The 20,434-nt window shown below is 44.6% G+C and overlaps 1 protein-coding gene across 2 annotated transcripts in view; it reads right to left on the bottom strand.

Moving 5' to 3' along the window:
* LOC126249757 (protein turtle homolog B-like) overlaps positions 1-20,434 on the bottom strand; it is a 472,837-nt gene that overhangs the window by 179,600 nt on the left and 272,803 nt on the right. For both annotated transcript variants that reach the window (XM_049951444.1, XM_049951445.1), the window contains exon 3: positions 9,800-10,010. In XM_049951444.1, the coding sequence (XP_049807401.1) occupies positions 9,800-10,010 (211 nt within the window). The remainder of the gene's footprint in view (positions 1-9,799; positions 10,011-20,434) is intronic.

Genomic DNA, 20,434 nt, shown 5'->3' with positions numbered 1-20,434 from the left:
TCTCTGGCTGATGTCCGGTTGTAGACCAGCGGAAGCCTTGGAAGGAAGTGTCCCAAGGGATCCCTTCCTGGCGAGAGAAGCCGGAGGAAAGTGATTTGTCTCCAGCTGCTCCAGCTGGGAGTTTGGAATCAATGTCCCTGGTGACTGGGAAGCCATTGATGCCAAAGTAAATGTGGGGGAAGCAGCAAGAAGGGAGCCCCCAACAATCAGGGGGAAGGCACGGTTGAGCAACCCTGAGGGCCCGCTCTAGGAGGTGTACTGGGCGAGAGTACCGACGCTGTAGGGGGCGACGTCCTCGTAGCAGTAGCATATGATATTGCTTGACATGCTGGGTGCAACCGCTCGTACTGTTTCTTGGCCTCTTGGTAACTGAGTATGTCCTGACTCTTTTATTTCCTTTTCTCTCTGGAAAACATGGAAATCTGATGAGCAGGGAGAATGGTGGTGATTTCCACAATTAACACAGATTGTAAGAGGGGGGTGAGGAGGGATGTGCACAGCGACAGTTTGCACGCAGTGCTGATCCACAATTTGTATACACAGGGCTAGCATTGCAATGCTAGACATGTGCCCAAATTTAAAGCACCCTAAGCACTGCATGGGGGGGGGGGGGGAGAGGTGGGAGGGGGGAAGAGAAATATACGGTTTCACATCGCATCTAAATACCATCACCTTGACCTTTCCATGCAATGAATCGCCATCTAAGGCCAAGATGAAGGCACCGGTAGGACCCTATTGCTCTTCAGCCCCCTATATACACGACGGACAAAGTGTACACCCCGTCGTTCCAAGTCGGCACTTAGCTCATCATCAGACTGTAAGTGCAGGTCCCTGTGGAAAATGATGTCCTGCACTAAATTTAAACTGCTATGAGGAGTGACAGTCACCAGTATGCCACCCTCCTTGTTACAAGGAAGCACTGGCCATGACTGGGCAGTGGATGCTGTTTTAATCAAAACTGACTCGCGTTTCATTTTGGAGACCGCTATCACTTCCCCAAACATGTCTTAAGTTTTCCACAAAGTGAAAGGGCTTTGTGGCTATGAAGGAACTACCATCAGTCCTTATACAAACCAAGTGCTTTGGGGAGTATTGCTCTACTTGCCACTTAGCCCTACATTCCTCCCACAGCATAACCAGGGAAGGGAACGTTTTAGGGTCGCATCTCTTTGTTCAAAGAGGACTCTCTTTTCATAGGGGCTGCTGCGGCTGTATGGCCACCAGCGGGAGACAACTTAATCCTCTTCATTTGCATCTGATCACCCATGGAGATACCCACTCAGATAGGGGGTGTCCCCCATGGGAGCAACCCACCCTCAGCAATGGCTACCTGGCCTGTAATCCTTTGCTCGGAGTCCCTGTGCCACAGTCACGATGGGCACATACTCTTTGGCATACATGGGGTGTTTCCAGCTCAGGCACCAACAGTGTGATCCTTGCATAGTCAGAGGGCTACCACTGTGCAGGCTCTTGACGAACCCTCCCACATCAGGCTGGCTACTGTGCTAGGTTTTGGGTGTACTACTGTATTAAAGGGAAGGGTACATAGATTGAAAGGCAGTGGAGCACACACCGCACTGGGCTACCTTCCCTGCACGATCCACACTTATGAAGAATTTTGAAAATTGGTGGCAGGTCAAACTCAACAATGGGAACCATGTTTTTATTTTATGAAAAATTGTAGAATATGCCGGAAGTGGAAACTCGAGGCCCAATCATAAACCAGATCCAAGCACGGTCGGCACTAAGAAAACCATCTAACGGAGACTCAGAGGGCGAAAGAGATAGTGGAGGTATGATCATGCAGCAGGAAAGGAAGTAATGATGCAAAGGTTGGGCCACGTGGTAGTCAAGTACGTACCCACGAAAGAGTTTCTGACTTACTGTGTCAGCAAGAGACTTCACTCTATCAGTGTACCAGTTTCACGTTTTTTATGAACAGAGAAGTAATAAATGAATGTTACTGGCAGTTTATCTTATTTATAAATCTAAAAGATTAGCCCCAAATACACATTTGAAGCCGTGGGCCTGAAATCCTGGAAAATAAATGACTACAACCTAAGTATAACTTTGGGAGTCGTGGATCTGTGAATCTATATTGTTAGTGGGGGGCTCAAATGAATGTCAATTAAAATAAATAATAAGCAGATCTCAGCATGTCAGTAGATCGGTAAAGAGTGCGCCGACCACAAACAATAATGCACTCTCTGCATCTGTGATTGAGATTCGCTGCAAGAGTGTTCTGATTTTTGTAGGTATGTTGGTGAACTACTACTCTGATGAGATTTCGAGGTCGCCAACGTTCCAAAATGGCTCCATCCTCTGCGCGACATGTGAGGTGGTCCATAATGCCCTATGGAATTCAGCGCCGACGAACATATGGAAACATTCCTTGGCGCGAAGTCACCACTTCAGCTTTTCAGACATGCAGAGGGTTATTTAGAGATGGATATGCTTCATAAAAATAAAATAAGAGTCCAATGCAATGTGAGTTTAATCTACCCTTCCAAGATACCGATACAATACTTTTTCCACGAGATTAATGCAGTTGCTAGGCTTTGCTGACGTAATCCTGGTACTGATCATGAGACCCTGGCAATCCCATAAGATTCACATTCCAGATTGTTTTAGGTATGGCAGCACGTTTCTCAATTAGTTTTATTATAGTACTAGTACGACGTAAAGACTGTTGCTCCTACATATTCTTAACTTCAGTGTCGTGTTAGTCATATTTTCAGCATGCTGTATTTCTGTTTGTAGTGAAAATGGTAGGATATTCTACACTGGGCAACAAAATTAAAGTATCACTTTTTAGAAACTCAACAACTATCTCCTATTGCAACACATAAGTTTGAAATGTAGCCAAAAGATGCCTACGACCATGCGACGCAGTGACGGATGATCGGAGGGCGCAAGGGAGGCCTGGCCTTCTCATTTTTCTGTGATAGGAAGGGTAGTAGTGGGTAGCAGCAATATATTTTTTTTTTTTTACTGTATTCCCTTATCACTTTTGTCAGCGGGAGCGAGAGACGTTAGCTAGTGTTATTCCTGCTAAACAGCCTGCACTAGAAAGCAAGTCAAACTGCGAAAGCTTAACCCTAAACTAAGGCAGCCGGAGGCACGTTGCTTATGGCGAGGAGGCCAGAGCCATTCCAGGCTGCATGCAAACGCACGACTGCTCCTGACGTCACTACAAGGAATACAAGAAGGGGAAGTCATAACCATGTCGCCACGTGTGAGCTTCGGTTGGCTTGGGAGGCTACCCGTTGTAGTGCCGGCTCTCTAAGTTTCTCGTACGTTAGTGTTCCCGTGTGGAGTGAATGTGGAACATTAAGGGGAGGTTTACTATCTTTTGGTTCAAAAAATCGATTTTTTTAACATTGCATTTTTGGATCCATAAAAGTGTTTAGAATCCACCCCTGAAACGGTTTTTCCGAATACGGAACGGAAATGTTTGTAATCCGCGGTTGAACAAAAAAATGCACCTGCCTGAAATCGGCCTTTTCCACGCACCAGTATTTTTCTTTCGAAGGACGAGTTATTGTACCGGTCCTTGGGAGGAAACACAAAAAATTCAAATGAAAGTTTGAATGCGTGTGTTTGGAAGTTAGCCCCCAAGCATTTATTACATTCTGGTGCGAAGACTGCGGAGATTGAGACTTTCCTGGCAGTGAGCAGCTTCAACGAAGGGTATTCAGCAATTCTGAAGACTATGACAACGATGGACGTCACCCTGGGACTCTATTCGACGCAGTTCGCCAAGGATTCGGACGACCACCGGACTCAAGCGGCCGAAAACCGCTTGTCACCGGCCGTACGAGCGGCTCTGGAGTAGCGCAGGATGGCCCAGATCGAGCAGAACGCCATCTATGAGGAAGAAGAAGGACTAGATTATGAACCCGGAATAGCAGATTGAACGTACGTTGCATAATATTGAATTTATATGTAGTCAAAACTTCAAACGCGTTTTTCTCGAATGACTTTTTTTATCGCGCGTGATGGTAACTTCAAATCTACTGAACCGATTGGCATGATTCTTTGTTTCCGACGAAGCTAACTAAATTGTCTAGGAGTTGTACCACTTTTATTCCGATCCATCAACCATGCCCGAGGGGGGGACTCGAACCCGTGGCGGGAGGGGCCGTGCAATCCATGACATGGCGCCTCAAACCGCGTAGACACTCCGCGCGGCTGTTTTTAATATTTCGTTTATGTTCTGCACAGCGGTCGGAAACCCTGCGGATGGATTGACCGTTACAATTGCTTCCGCACTCACAAGGAATGCTAAAAGTCCCAGGGATCCTGAGGTCAAGACTTTCCTTAACAGGGTGTATGTAGCATTTCCTTCATCTTCTTAGGAGGTCGGAAAATAGAACTTGTACCTCGTCTTTCCAGGAGTTTGCCTATTTTGCTGGATTTAGCACTGTTGTAAATATGGCGCCTCAAACCGCGTAGACACTCCGCGCGGCTGTTTTTAATATTTCGTTTATGTTCTGCACAGCGGTCGGAAACCCTGCGGATGGATTGACCGTTACAATTGCTTCCGCACTCACAAGGAATGCTAAAAGTCCCAGGGATCCTGAGGTCAAGACTTTCCTTAACAGGGTGTATGTAGCATTTCCTTCATCTTCTTAGGAGGTCGGAAAATAGAACTTGTACCTCGTCTTTCCAGGAGTTTGCCTATTTTGCTGGATTTAGCACTGGAGAAAGGAAGGAATACAGTCGTTGGCTCATCGCGTGAATGGTCAACATTTTCTCGTTTTCGTTTCTAGGAGAACGCTGACTTCATGTCACGTGAACCACACCCGTTCTTTCGGAACACCTACTTCAGATGATTAATTTCGGAATTGAAGTGGTGAACATTCGACATTAAGTTAAAGTGAACATACTCTTTGCAGTGTTAGTGAAACCACCTTTTGACTGCTCTTGTAACTGATTCCTGTACGTAATTCTTAACTTTGAAATATGGAAAGAAATGTTAGTATTAGCATAAAACTGAGACATTCAATCTGTTGTGACTTTTCCGACATTCCTTTCGGATCTGTTGTAAATAAATTCTCAGGTTTGCCGCCGGATAACATCCTGTAAGTCATACAATACTTTCTAGAAGCAACTTTCGTCATCTTCAGGTGGTTACGATAGTTTCTGCTGCAAGTCGCATCTGTCAGTAGTGACTACTGTATTCACGCAAAGACGTCGAATAATTGCTTCGAAGAAATTTTGTGGGACTTAAACAATGTTATCCAGCGGAAAACCCACGAAGTGTATTTGCAGTCAAACTTAATTATGGCGAGGTCGGCTGAATCGAATAAAAATTTCTTAAATCCAAATAGAAGACATATTTTCACATGAACTCATTTTCATCGTCGATCCTTCTGTAATATGTCGTTTTCCGTGGCAATTCTGACATAATGCTACGTAAATGTTGTTCATAGTTCCAGAAAAATTAGTCTGAAGAATGAGCTGCATGACCTGTTTGTCTTTTCAAGTAAGGTGAATCAAATTGCAGGCATGGCACATAGGGACAGTACAAATGTATAAACATGACACTGAAATAACAACACATTTTCCTCAAATAAACTTCTTCCTTGGTACAACACGTTTCTCATGGAATCCTTCTCTGCCGTGACATTGAATTCAGTCACAAAATATCGTCGATATCACCGTATTCAATCTTAGAGATTTCATAAGAAGTGCCGTTATCTTTGTTTGCTTCTTCTGAGGATTCTGATGGACCTAAGTTTGATGATCCATCCTGCACGGGTAGTTCCTTCTTAATAAGACGCTTCCTCGAACTGTCTACCTTACATGACACAACTCTTTTCCCACATCTCTTCAGTTTCATTTATATTTTCTGGGGATGCAAGAAACAGTGCTTTCTGTTTCTGCCTGAAGAGTTTGGGATAGAGTTCTTTGGATGTGACAACAGGTCGCAGACTTAAACAGCAGAATTTGGCGTGTCTTTGCTATCATTAACTAGACTAACGGAAGGTGACACATTCTGCTCATTTTCTTTTGGTGTGTTTTCTTGGATCGACGATGTCCGCACCTCGTGTTCTAGTGGCTAGCGTTGTTGCCTCGGGATCACGGGGTCCCGGGTTAGATTCCCGGCCGGGTTGGGGATTTTCTCTGCCCGGGGACTGGGTGTTTGTATTGTCCTCCTCCTCCTCATCATCATCATCCGTAACAGTGGCTCTACTGGACTGTGAAAAAAAATTGGGACTTTGAACGGGCGCTAATAACCGTGCAGTTGAGCGCCCCACAAACCAAACATCATTATCATCATAATCATCATCATTTTAGATCGACGACGTACTAGCCAGCAAGAACGCATGTTTAGCCAGTACTCTTTCATTCAATAGAAAGATGCCGTTTGAATGAAATCCATATTTTTGCAAACATTGTTTTTTTTCACTTTCATTCATATAGCCTTGAAAATGTTTCCAAATGTGGGTCATTTGATCTCCCTTGTCCCTTGATCTTTCTTGCTCTTTACTAAATACTATTTGTCCCCCTTTTAAAAACCTTTGTTTCCTCAAGTTGGTAGTCCGGCGCAATCATACTAACGCTCCGGTGACGTTATACCCCCTTCTCCAATATATAAACTCACTGTGTTATGAATACTTAATGAATTACTAAGCAAATTATCAGAGGTATATTAATTTGAATCCAAAATTATTTTAAAAAGTATAATATTTTCGGAACTTGTCACAAACAGCACAATCTTACATAAACTTTAACTCAGTAATTAACACATCTGGCAACGTCTTCTACTTTCCAACTTACTCTATCTGATCAAAAGTATCCCAACACTCTTACGTTACTCGGAATTGACCCACAGATATTAAGAGAGGCGGATCCGTCAGTATAAAAGGAGGTGGGGAGTACAGTGTTGTCAGTATAGAAGCATAACAGCAGAATGGGTCAGCCAAGAGAGTACAGTGACTTCGAACGTGTGGTAGTCGTTGGATGTCACCTGAGTAACAGGTCCATCACGGACATTTCAGCTGCACAAGAAGACTTTTGTTGATGTGAATGTGAAGTGGAAACGCGAAGCAACAACCACAGCCCCGGGTCTTGCGGAGAGGGACCATCTAGAATTACGAAGAGTGGTTGTGAAAAATAGGATGAAATTAGCGGAAAGAATCACTCCTGAGTTTCAAAGTGCTACCAGCAGTCCAGCTAGCATAATGACTGCATCTAGGGAGTTTAAAACATAGGGTACGATTGTCGAGCAGCTCCTCATAAGCCAAATATTTCTGTAGTCAATGCCAAACGACGCCTGTGGAGGTGAAAAAAGCGACGCCACTGGACAGTAGATGACTGGAAACGAGTGATTTGGAGTGATGACTCACGCTACACCCTCTGACATTCCGATGAAATGGTCTGGGTTTAGCGAATTTCTGGAGGGCGTTACCTGCCGTCATGTGTGGTACCAATAGTGAAGCATGGAGGAGGTCGTGTTAGATATGGGGATGTTTTTCGTGGTTAAGTACGATCCCCTTATAGCGCTTAATAAAACGCTAAATGCAGAAGGATACGAACACATCTTACAGCATTGTTTATTGCATACAGTAGAGGAATACCTCGGAGCGATGGCCGGGCCGGGCGCTGTGGCCGAGCGGTTCTAGGTGCTTCAGTCCGGAACCGCGCTGCTGCTATGGTCGCAGGTTCGAATCCTGCCTCGGGGATAGATGTGTGTGATGTCCTTAGGTTAGTTAGGTTTAAGTAGTTCTAAGTCTAGGGGACTGATGACCTAAGATGTTAAGTCCCATAGTGCTCAGAGCCATTTGAACCATTTTTAAGGCAACGGTTTGTGGAGAATAACAATCCTGAAATGGACTGGCCTACCAAATGGAATACCTTTGGGATGAGTTAGAACACAGACTTCGATCCAGACTCCAGCGTCCTTCTCGGATTTCAGCTCTTGAAGGAGAATGGGCTGCAATTCCTCTACAGAGCTCCAGACACTTCAGTGAAAGTGTTCCCAGAGGAGTTCCCGCCTTGATAAAGCCGAAGGGTGGACACACCCGATATTAATGTCCACTATTGTATGTCCAAATACTTTTGATCAGATACAGCATACACCCAGCTCCAGCACAACCGCTGTATGGCAAATCGGGGTTATTGTAATTTTGTATGTATTCGAGTACAAATCCAAAATGAACAAGCTTTATACCAATGAAAAAAGTAACTTTCAAAGTTTTTGGTGGGCGGCGGCGGGCGGGCGGTGATGGTTCCAGAAGCGACCGGTAGAGTTCGCGTGGCAATAGGGCTGTTATTCCGTTTCGCTGTCAGTTGTGAGTGAAATGGCGATTGTGGTGCAGAAGGTTTTCTGCATTCCTGAGATCGCGAAAAGTGAGTCGCAAATTGCAGTTCAGAGGGCATTTCGTACCAGACTCGGTATTTAACCACCAACTCGCAACAGCATTAGCCGTTGGTTTCAGCAATTTAAATAGACTGGGAGTGTGTGCAAAGGAAAAAGCACATGCCGAACGCGTGTGTCAGAGGATGATGTCTGACTGATTGAAGAAAGTCTTGTGTGTTGTCTCAGTGAGTCTACCAACGGAGCTAGTCAAGAACTTTGAATACCCCAACCAACTGTATGGAAAGTTCTGAGACGGCATTTCCTGTACAAGCCCTACCGATTACAAGTTGTGCAGGCTCTCAACCACAATTACAAAGATAAGCGTCTCGCATTTTGTGGTTATGTGCTTGCAAAGATGGAGGATGACGCATTTCTACAGCGTGTAATTTTCAGCGATGAAGCGACGTTCCACCTTAGTGGAAAAGTCAACAGACACAATGCTCACATATGGGGTTTGTAAAATCCACATTCATCATAGCAACACGAAAGAGACTCACCGAAGATCAACGTGTTCTGTTCCGTATCCTGTACAAAGGTTTATGGAGCATTTTTATTTGCGGAAAGAACTGTAATGGGAGTCACATACCTGGACATGATGGAACAATGGCTGTTGCCTCAAGTTATGGAAGATACCCAGGATTTCATTTTCTAAAAGGATGGAGCGCCGCCCCATTGGCAACGTGATGTACGATGCTTTTTGAATGACTTCCTTCCTCAGCGCTGGATCAGTCGCAGGGGATTCGAGGACCTGGCTCTGCACTTCTGGTCACCGAGCTCTGCTGATCTCACACCTTGCGACTATTTCTTATGGGGTTATGTGAAGGAAGTTGTTTACGTCCCGCCACTATCAACTCTGAACGCTCTGCGGAACCGGATTACTGCTGCCGTACACTCAGCAACAGCAGTTATGCTTTCGCGTGTGTGGGACGAGTTTGGCTACGCGTCGATGTTTGCCGTGCAGCCAACGATGGCCACATTGAACATTTATAACATTCATCACGTTTCTAATTATTAAAAATTAATTAGTTACAAATTATTAAATTGATATCAAACATTATGAAAAAAACTTTGAAACTTCGTCTTTTCATTGGTATAAAGCTTGTTCATTTTGGAATTATCATTGAATAAATATGAAGTTTTGAAAATGGGTTCATCACTTAGAATAACCCTGTACTTGCTCTATCACTTAGTTCGTGACAGTCAGGATGGAATTTCTGAAACTGACCCGATTCTCCTCCCGACCCAATTCGGTCGAATTTACTCTATTAACCGGGCGCTAAATTGCGTCCCACATATGTTGACATAGCGTGGTGCATTGAGAACCGACTCTGTTAGACTTACTGGAGTTCCGAGCACAACTGACATGACAAACTGTGGTGTTATTTTTTCCATCTTAAGTTGGAAACGTGAATGTGGGTTTCAGTGGCTTACCGACGACGCTGAGGTGAACGAAGAGGCTGCGCACAGGCTGCGTGCTGAGCTGGCACTCGTAGATGCCGGCGTCGCGCCGCTGCGCCCAGCGGATGTGCAGCGACCACTCGCGCCGCGCCGCATCGTGGCTCGCCTCGAAGCGCTGATCGCTCGTGTACGTGTAGCCACCCACCGTCAGGATGTGGATGTCCCGATGTCGCACCCATGACACCTGCACACCACGAAACGTGTCAACTTGCCACACTACAGCTGTGTATCACAGCATGAATATCTCAGAGAATAATCTATTTCCTTGTCTTCGAAGAAGGCGATGATGATGAGTTCAGATGAATAACAGAGAATTTCTGACAGTACACAGGAGAAGGAAAAAGAAAGATTAAGGTTTAACATCCCGTCGACGACGAGATCACTAGAGAAAGAACACACACACGAACTGGACATGGGCGCCAAAAAATATCGGCCGTGTTTGTTTCAAAGGAACCCTATTGGAATTTGCTTTGTGAGGTTTTGTCCACCTCCGCAGCTGATTGGTCAGTGTCGCTGATCTCCATGTGTAGGACCTGGGTTCAGTTCCCAGTACTGCCAGGAATTTTTTATCGGTTGGAAGATTCAAATGGGGTCCACTCAGCCTTCTGATGCTAATTGAGGAGCTGTTTGGATGAGGACCAGCGGTTCCAAAGTCCTCAAAACCGACAAAGGCCAGGAGACTGGTGTGCTGACACTACGCTCCTCCATATTCCATCCAAATGACATTTTCTGAGGATGAGATGGTGGTCGGTCGATCGACCCTGGCTGGCCTGTCTGTGGCCAGAGTGGCGGAGCTTTGAGTCTAGGAGATTTGGGGAAACGAGGAGGAGGAGGAATAGAAGCAAGACAGTAAGGTTAGCATTAACTTCCGACAACATTGAAGTTACTACGCACAGAGTACGAGTACTATCTCAGTCGGAGAATGTAGGGAGAAGGGGCCGTCCCAGCAGTCACCTACAGTGCTTTAGGGTAATCTACTAATGGACGATGTGCAGCAGAATGCCGGCCGCGGTGGTCTAGCGGTTCTGGCGCTGCAGTCTGGAACCGCGGGACTGCTACGGTCGCAGGTTCGAATCCTGCCTCGGGCATGGATGTGTGTGATGTCCTTAGGTTAGTTAGGTTTAAGTAGTTCTAAGTTCTAGGGGACTTATGACCTAAGATGTTGAGTCCCATAGTGCTCAGAGCCATTTGAACCATTTTTTTTGCAGCAGAATAAGCAGGAAGGCTATTCCAGGATCAGTATCGAACTATCGACACGAAAGTATCCAGTAGGTACTAATATGGTTTATGATTGAAACACACACAATACTGGTGTAATATTCTCCAATATATTGTAGAATATTACACCATTGTTGCATGTGTTTCATTCATAATGTATAAAATATTCTACCAAGAACCAACGGAACAGTTGATCAATACTAAGATAGCCATCAGACAAAGCTGCATGTAAAAAGAGCGGTGGCAGGGTGAGGAGGAGAGAGTAGGTAGCAGATATTAGAGTTTCCAATTGGCCGGAGTGTACCATTTGAAGAACAATTTTACGAGAAGTGGTACAACCTTAAAACAGCTCATCTAGTATAATATTAAAACCAAGGAACTAAATATTTGAAATAAATTTCATTTGTGGAGTCAGAAAAATAGGCTCGTAACGAGATATTTTTCACAAATACAGGTTTCATAGATCTAAAGATGGCCAAACCGACAGTGGCCGGTTTTCACTCTTTATATCTTCGCGAAGCTCTGACAGTAATAAATAACCAGTTACAATCATAAATGACGCAACCTGAGTACGCAAGATGATGTATGGTTACTGACAACAATCTCGAAAGTCTCTAACTGCATGCATACGCTGCCTCAACCATTTTGCAAACTCGAATAGCTGTGTGGAGGAAGGAGGGGAGGGAGGAGTTTCTGCGAGTAAATAATTCTATCCCATTTAAACACGGATACGGAAGAGAATCTTTTATGACTAGTCTCCCCATTAACCTTCAAAATTCACAGACGACACGTAAATAGTAAACAAATATGGCTGATGGTGGTTCCACTATCCTCCGAAGCGAGTTCACTGTGTTAACCAAAGTCCAATAGGACAAATTTAGTTTGTAAACATAATATATGTTATACTTGTTTGTATATTTCACTTTTCAAATGTTCAAATGTGTGTGAAATCTTATGGGACTTAACTGCTAAAGTCATCAGTCCCTAAGCTTACACATTACTTAACCTAAATTATCCTAAGGACAAACACACACACCCATGCCCGATGGAGGACTCGAACCTCTGCCGGGACCAGCCGCACAGTCCATGACTGCAGCGCCTTACACCGCGCTGCTAATCCCGCGCGGCATTTCACTCTTCTTCGGGTAAAAAGAATGAGATAGTATGATTCTGTTACAGGGAATAGTGACAACTTTATTTGAGGGAAAAGGTACAAGCTTATTTTGAATAACTCTACCAGGAACGTGTTTTTCTTTTTTCCATTTGGGGTTAATATGTACAAACAAAAATAACCTTAAGGCAGAAACATGTAAATGTCTCCTGTTCAGTTGTGTAAATTAGGTTTCTATGCTTCTGCACGGAGAAGAACGTAACTATGATCGAATGGGGAACATATTTTAAGAATTTAACGTACAGTCCAGTAACATACATCTTGAAGATACTACTTGATTTGTATGATAATTGTTAATCATCTTTTCTAATGTGATCAATAACGCTGTTGCCAACGATCAAGCTAAAGTCGTAAATACGTAATACATAATCAGTGATAAGGCACTGTTCAAAATAAAATACCGCTTAAAGTCTCACACACTCACAGTTGATCACTCAACGCCTGACGAATTCAAATAAAAAATTTTCATACTAATTGTCTAGAAATTATATTTTATAAATATACATAGTAAAATAAAGTCTGGAATCGCGATGTACGTTTTGTTAACCATTTACGAAAAATGTTTATAACAGTCCACTAAGAAAATATTCTAAAATCACTTTTCAGTGTTGAGAGATAATTTAAAATACCGTAGTAACCTCAAAATTTGCAACACATTTCATCTCTTCACTTGCTAAAATAGTGCTTGGCTCAATAGCTACTGTGGCAGCTACTGCTACAACATAGAGAAAATTATTTCGTAATGTCATACTGTAAGTATACAGCCTTAGACACTTCGCATTGACTGAGCGACTCACCAGAAGATTCGAAGCGCCACAGAACTGTGTACTATCTTAATCTGTTTAGAACGGCATAGACTTGTCATTGTTGCCGAAAGGAGGCACTTTTCCCTGGGTCGTAAGTTTTCACTTCATCGCCTCTCACTTTCCTCTAATCTTTCCGCCGAGGCATGGTTCAGAGTGTCACGGAATGGTTCAAATGGCTCTAAGCACTATGTTACATACCAACTGAGGTCATCAGTCTCCTAGAACTTAGAACTACTGAAATCTAACTAACCTAAGGACATGACACACATCCATGCCCGAGGCAGGATTCAAACCTGGGACTGTAGCAGCAGCGCGGTTCCGGACTGCAGCGCCTAGAACCGCTCGGTCACATCCGCCGGAGAGAGTGTCACGAGGGAGATAACAGAATTAAAGTGCTAGTCCTCTGTGAAACGATCTATATCCTTCGGGATCATTTCACTGAACCTGCTACACTTTTCTCTAATTCCCATAGCCCACATATTGTAAAAATGTATGTCGTATGTATGTATGTATGTTTTCTTGCTTGCTCCAAATCTCCTCCTCTATGTGAACCATATTTGTTACACGTATCACTCATTGTCTGGAAAGAAGTGCTGTGGCGGTAAGATCCACCTATCAAAGAGTTGGAGGTGAAACAGAAGTGTAGCCCACGACGTGCATATGCACAAACTTCATTCATCCAGTAGTTTAAATGGGAGCACTAAGTCAACTGCAACAAAATTCACATATAAACCTTAAAAAAGCTTTTTCTCGCTGACACTCCCCACAAAATGATGAAAGGAAAAAAGTTTATCGCTGACGTTTTAATTTTACTTCTTTACTACTAACTCTTTTCGCAATATACTTTGCAGACAATATTCATGTACACAACTGAATGTATCTGGAAAATTATAGCTGGTGGTCGTGCGGTTCTAGGCGCTTCAGTTTGGAACTGCGCGACCGCTACGGTCGCAGGTTCGAATCCTGCCTCGGGCATGGATGTGTGTGATGTCCTTAGGTTAGTTATGTTTAAGTAGTTCTAAGTTCTAGGGTACTGATGACCTGAAATGTTAAGTCCCATAGTGCTGAGAGCCATCTGAACCATTTTTTTGGAAAATTATATCATTTTACGACACATAGTTCAGGGATAAGACGTCATAAACACTGAGCTGCGTGAAAACGAAACTGATCGGCGAAATTCGCTAGAGGTGCAGGTGAAGTATGTGTACAAATTAGTGTGAAATATGTTGAATATAAATAAAATATATGTGACGTTCGTACACGGGTAAAGCCGCGGAGAAAAATCTCTTCCTAAATCACTGAATAGATTTAAACCATAATTGGTACTGATGTTACTGCTGGAAAGAAATAATGTGGGAGTAAGAACCACCAACCTGTTATTGGGGTTGGGGTGATGGACAGAGGAGGTTTATTTATATAAATGATATGCCCTCTAGTATTACAGGTGACTCTAAAATATTTCTGTTTGCTGATGACACTAGCTTAGTAGTAAAGGATGTTGTGTGCAACATTGGGTCGGTTTCAAATAGTGCAGTTCATGACCCAAGTTCATCGCTTATAGAAAATAAACTAACTCTAAATCACATTAAGACTCAGTTTTTACAGTTTCTACCGCACAGTTCAACAAAACTTGACGTTTTAATTTCGCAGAATGGAGATATGATTACTGAAACTGAACAGTTAAAATTTCTAGGTGTTCAGATAAAACTGTAGTGGAAAGCCCACGTTCAGGATCTTGTTCAAAGACTTAATGCTGCCATTTTTACTATTCGAATGGTATCTGAAGTGAGTAATCGTTCGACACGAAAATTAGTCTCCTTTGCTTATTTTCATTCGCTTATATCGTATGGTATTATATTATGGATTAACTCTTCCCATTCTAAAAGGATATTATTGGGTCAGAAACGGGCGGTTCGGGCAATAAGTGGTGTATGTTCACGAACCTCTTGTCAACCACTGTTCATGAGTTAGGGTATTTTGACATTGGCCTCTCAGTATATATATATATATATATATATATATATATATATATATATATATATATATATATATACACTCCTGGAAATTGAAATAAGAACACCGTGAATTCATTGTCCCAGGAAGGGGAAACTTTATTGACACATTCCTGGGGTCAGATACATCACATGATCACACTGACAGAACCACAGGCACATAGACACAGGCAACAGAGCATGCACAATGTCGGCACTAGTACAGTGTATATCCACCTTTCGCAGCAATGCAGGCTGCTATTCTCCCATGGAGACGATCGTAGAGATGCTGGATGTAGTCCTGTGGAACGGCTTGCCATGCCATTTCCACCTGACGCCTCAGTTGGACCAGCGTTTGTGCTGGACGTGCAGACCGCGTGAGACGACGCTTCATCCAGTTCCAAACATGCTCAATGGGGGACAGATCCGGAGATCTTGCTGGCCAGGGTAGTTGACTTACACCTTCTAGAGCACGTTGGGTGGCACGGGATACATGCGGACGTGCATTGTCCTGTTGGAACAGCAAGTTCCCTTGCCGGTCTAGGAATGGTAGAACGATGGGTTCGATGACGGTTTGGATGTACCGTGCACTATTCAGTGTCCCCTCGACGATCACCAGTGGTGTACGGCCGGTGTAGGAGATCGCTCCCCACACCATGATGCCGGGTGTTGGCCCTGTGTGCCTCGGTCGTATGCAGTCCTGATTGTGGCGCTCACCTGCACGGCGCCAAACACGCATACGACCATCATTGGCACCAAGGCAGAAGCGACTCTCATCGCTGAAGACGACACGTCTCCATTCGTCCCTCCATTCACGCCTGTCGTGACACCACTGGAGGCGGGCTGCACGATGTTGGGGCGTGAGCGGAAGACGGCCTAACGGTGTGCGGGACCGTAGCCCAGCTTCATGGAGACGGTTGCGAATGGTCCTCGCCGATACCCCAGGAGCAACAGTGTCCCTAATTTGCTGGGAAGTGGCGGTGCGGTCCCCTACGGCACTGCGTAGGATCCTACGGTCTTGGCGTGCATCCGTGCGTCGCTGCGGTCCGGTCCCAGGTCGACGGGCACGTGCACCTTCCGCCGACCACTGGCGACAACATCGATGTACTGTGGAGACCTCACGCCCCACGTGTTGAGCAATTCGGCGGTACGTCCACCCGGCCTCCCGCATGCCCACTATACGCCCTCGCTCAAAGTCCGTCAACTGCACATACGGTTCACGTCCACGCTGTCGCGGCATGCTACCAGTGTTAAAGACTGCGATGGAGCTCCGTATGCCACGGCAAACTGGCTGACACTGACGGCGGCGGTGCACAAATGCTGCGCAGCTAGCGCCATTCGACGGCCAACACCGCGGTTCCTGGTGTGTCCGCTGTGCCGTGCGTGTGATCATTGCTTGTACAGCCCTCTCGCAGTGTCCGGAGCAGGTATGGTGGGTCTGACACACCGGTGTCAATGTGTTCTTTTTTCCATTTCCAGGAGTGTATATATACCTTACTGTCATTTCTTGTTAACAATATTAGCTTATCCCCAAGAATAAGCAGCTTTCACTCAATTAATACTCGGCAGAAATCAAACCTGCATTTGGATCGAACTTCCTTAAGTCTTGTGCAGAAAGGTGTGCAGTATACTGCTGCATCCATTTTCAATAAGCTAGTACTAGAATTAAAAAATCTTAGCAGCAATCCACGCGCTTTCAAATCTAAACCGAAGAGTTCCTTGAGAACTTAAGCTGAATCTTATTGTATTGTTGATTGCCTTTACTTAATCTTATGGCTTGACTTTTTTGGGTTCACAAACATTTTATTTTATCTGTTATTACTTTTATATAGTAATTTCATGTACTGACACGTTCCATGACCTTGGAGATTTGCTCCTCAATTTGGTCCTACGGAACTTGACGTGTAAATAAATAAATAAAAAGGAGGAGAGGGAGAGACAGAGAGGACAAGTATGAAATGTACAGAGAGAGGAGGGGGGAGGGATGGAAATGGACAGAAACAGGGCGGAGAAGATGGGCAGAGAGAGAAAGACAGGGAGAAAGAGATGGATAGTGAGACAGAGGAGGGATGGAGAAATTGACCGAGGTTTGGGGGTGAGGAAATGGTCAGTGAGAGGGGGGGGGTATAAGATGGCCAGAGAGAAGGGGAGGAGGAAATGGACAGACGACGCGAAGAGGATATGGGCAGAGATACAGGGAAGAAGGACGACAGAAAGAGGGGGCAGGGGGAGATGGCCTAACAGAAGATTGAAATAAATACCCGTATATACCTGGGCAACGTTGGGTACTCAGCTACTGTCCAGGTATAAAGCTAAATAACACATCATTCTCGTACCTCCGTAAGTGGAGAATGGAGTCCTGGAAGTTGTTGACTTCTTTCTGCACTGGATACATATTTTGGATAGTCTCAATGTCCACTGAAAGAATCGTAGTTGCTGAGCAACATCAATTCACGATCGTAGCTCAAATGCACGAATTTCCTTAAGGCGGCTTGAAATCAGAGTACCCAATGTAGCTTTTTTAAGATAATGCACAGTATAGAAATCTTGTGGTTTTATTACAAGTGCCAGAGGAATATGTTTCAGACACACCACCGCTCAGAATCGACACGAAAAGCCCTCAGGGAGTGGCATAAAGGGGGACAAAGAAAAGACACCGTCCATTGCTGCATTGGTTGCCACACACTTCGCGGTCGAACACGGCATTTCACCATGTGATAAGGAACAGGACGACGTTCTTGGCGAACTTTGACACTGCTGATACCCATGGACGATTCAGATTCGACCCTTCTATAAGGATAACGTAGAACTGCAACTCTATTCATGTTATCGTCCCACCTTGGCGTGAAGTGCAGCTACAATTTTTGCTCTGGTGTACAGGGTGAAACCACTAGGGATTGTTCAAACCGTTCGAAGAAACGCGATCCGAAGCAGCAAAGGGAATTTATGCTTTTTCTTAGCACTCCTGTTTCACACCCTCGTGTTGCGAGTTTATCGGGGGGGGGGGGGGGGGTGTGAAGGGAGGAGGAGGGTGAGAGGTGTTGAGGTGTTGCGACATTGACACATGTGAATAAAATTCTAGTACATAGACAATCAGCGACAGATTCCTAGACGCCTAAGGCAGGCAACCGCTTGACATTCATAAGGTATAAAGAGGATAAAGAGGATGCCTACCTGCAGGTGCATAGGAATCCATCACAGTTTGTCTCTGTACAGGTACACTTTTAAAGTCCTCAAAAAATGTTGTGCAGGTAAATTTCCCAGCCCCCATCTCCCTCGCCCCCCACCACTGCAATCACACGACAGATGGGTGGTAAACAGGAGGGCTGAAAAAGCAGAAACATCCTTTGCTGGTTCGAATCATGTTCAAATTTCGCCGAATGGTTTTGAATGGTCAATAGCGGTCCCACCTTGTGCATCAAAACAAAACTTGTGATCGCGCTACACTCCAAAGAGGTGTGAGCACGTTCAGTGGGGTTGCAGGCCTTTTGTGTCCTTAGAGAAAGTTGAATCGTCCGAGGGACTGCCAGAAATGTTAAATGTTGTCAAGAACGTCGTCCTGTTACTCATGGCACTGTGAAATGGCCTTCAGACTGCAAGATCATTGGAAATCAACGCCCCTAGGAAAGGGGTAGTTTCATTTACTCCCTTTATGCCACTTCATGATGCCTTTCCATGTATCTGAAAAGTTTTCCTCGGCCATCCATAACAAAACCACATGATTTCGACGCTAGCGTCGTGGTTCTGACCTCCATCGCAGTGGCGTCAAAAGAAGTGGTGAAACGTGGGTGGCCGGCCGGAGTGGCCGAGCGGTTCTAGGCGCTACAGTCTGGAACTGCGCGACCGCTACGGTCGCAGGTTCGAATCCTGCCTCGGGCATGGATGTGTGTGATGTCCTTAGGTTAGTTAGGTTTAAGTAGTTCTAGGGGACTGAATTACCTCAGCAGTTAAGTCCCATAGTGCTCAGAGCCATTTGAACCATTTTTGAAACGTGGGTAATATGGGATGTGAAGGCGTTCCTATCGTGTGATACGTCCACGGTGGCGTTGGGCAGACTTTTGGTGAAATTTGGTGCCAATGTGACATCATTAACTCACTTTCCACCTCACATGAAATTTCTGACGTCTCACTTTTTTTGCGCGTTTATCGACACGTTGTTATTTGAAGCGTCACCGAGCCCGAGAGTGACATCGCAGAGCACCATGCTTTTGCATAATTACAGGCACCTTTGAACCAAATTTCAGACTTCTGTGTGACGAGGGGAGATAATTACGAGGTTTAAGAAAGTGAACCTTAGTTGGTTCCACAGTTTACTTGATATTCTTAACAATCATCAGATACGATTGCAGAATGAATATTCATTCTGTAGCGGAATGGGTGCTGATTTTAGTGCTCCTGGCAGATCAGAACTGTGAGCCGGATAGTATCTCGAACTTTGGGACCTTAGGAGACGAGGTGCAGGAGGAAGTAAAGCTGCTGGAACTGGTCTATAGTAGTACTTGGATAGCTCACTCGGTAGAGTACTTGCCTACGAAAGGCAAAGGTCCCAGTTTCGTGTTCCTGCCTGGCACGCCAATTCGATCAGCCAGGAAGTTTCAAACCAAGTTAGATGTTCCCAGCCTCATCGAAGATTTTGAACTTAGACATTTGCGCGTCATACGCAGCTCAACAGGATTGAAAGCATGAAAGCAGTAATAAAAATTAACACATGTACTCGTCTTGGTTCATTAACGGAATACGGAACATTAAATAACGCCCATTAATGCATCCTATTGGATGAAGTGCTACTAACGATTGTGACAAAGTTCCATTTATTACTGAAAACCATTCTGCTGCCCATAACAGCTAGAGCGATCGTGGGAAAGGGTGAGAGGAGTAAGACTGACAAGGGGAGGCCACGACGTTTGGAACGCGGATTTACTATAAACTTCGTACACTAGTAGTACTCCATGAGGACAACAAAATGTGTAAGTAGTAGCGCGTACTTTTCAATCGTTATTGAGAAAATCGCAAGATAATTTCGGTCGTCAAATATATGCCCGTGAGTAGCCATTTTTACCATGTAGCGGCGGCAGCCGAGTGACGCCGGCACAGTAGCTCGGAGTGTTCGGTCAGGGGGCTGCTCGCCCTCTGTAATAAAAAAAAACTGAGTAAAGGAATCAATGATCAACTTGAACGGATGTCTTGTGACGTCTCTCCAGACCAAACGCAACGAACAATACAGAACAAAAATGAAAAAAAAAGTGGCTAGCGTTCAAGCCCCGTAGTCGTTGGATTACTGGATCGAGTCCCGTTTGCCAGTTTTTTTTTTTATTTTCAACATATTCATTTTCTTTACTATTTATATTACAATTGATATAATGGGAAAAATACATGTAATCGAATGAACTTTTATTAAATTTACAATGTTATTTAGCAGTCT

This window comes from Schistocerca nitens, chromosome 3 (assembly GCF_023898315.1).
Source record: "Schistocerca nitens isolate TAMUIC-IGC-003100 chromosome 3, iqSchNite1.1, whole genome shotgun sequence".
Taxonomy (NCBI): Eukaryota; Metazoa; Arthropoda; class Insecta; order Orthoptera; family Acrididae; genus Schistocerca; species Schistocerca nitens.
Note: the sequence above shows the minus strand (reverse complement) of the source record. Positions and strands in the feature narration are given on the sequence as shown.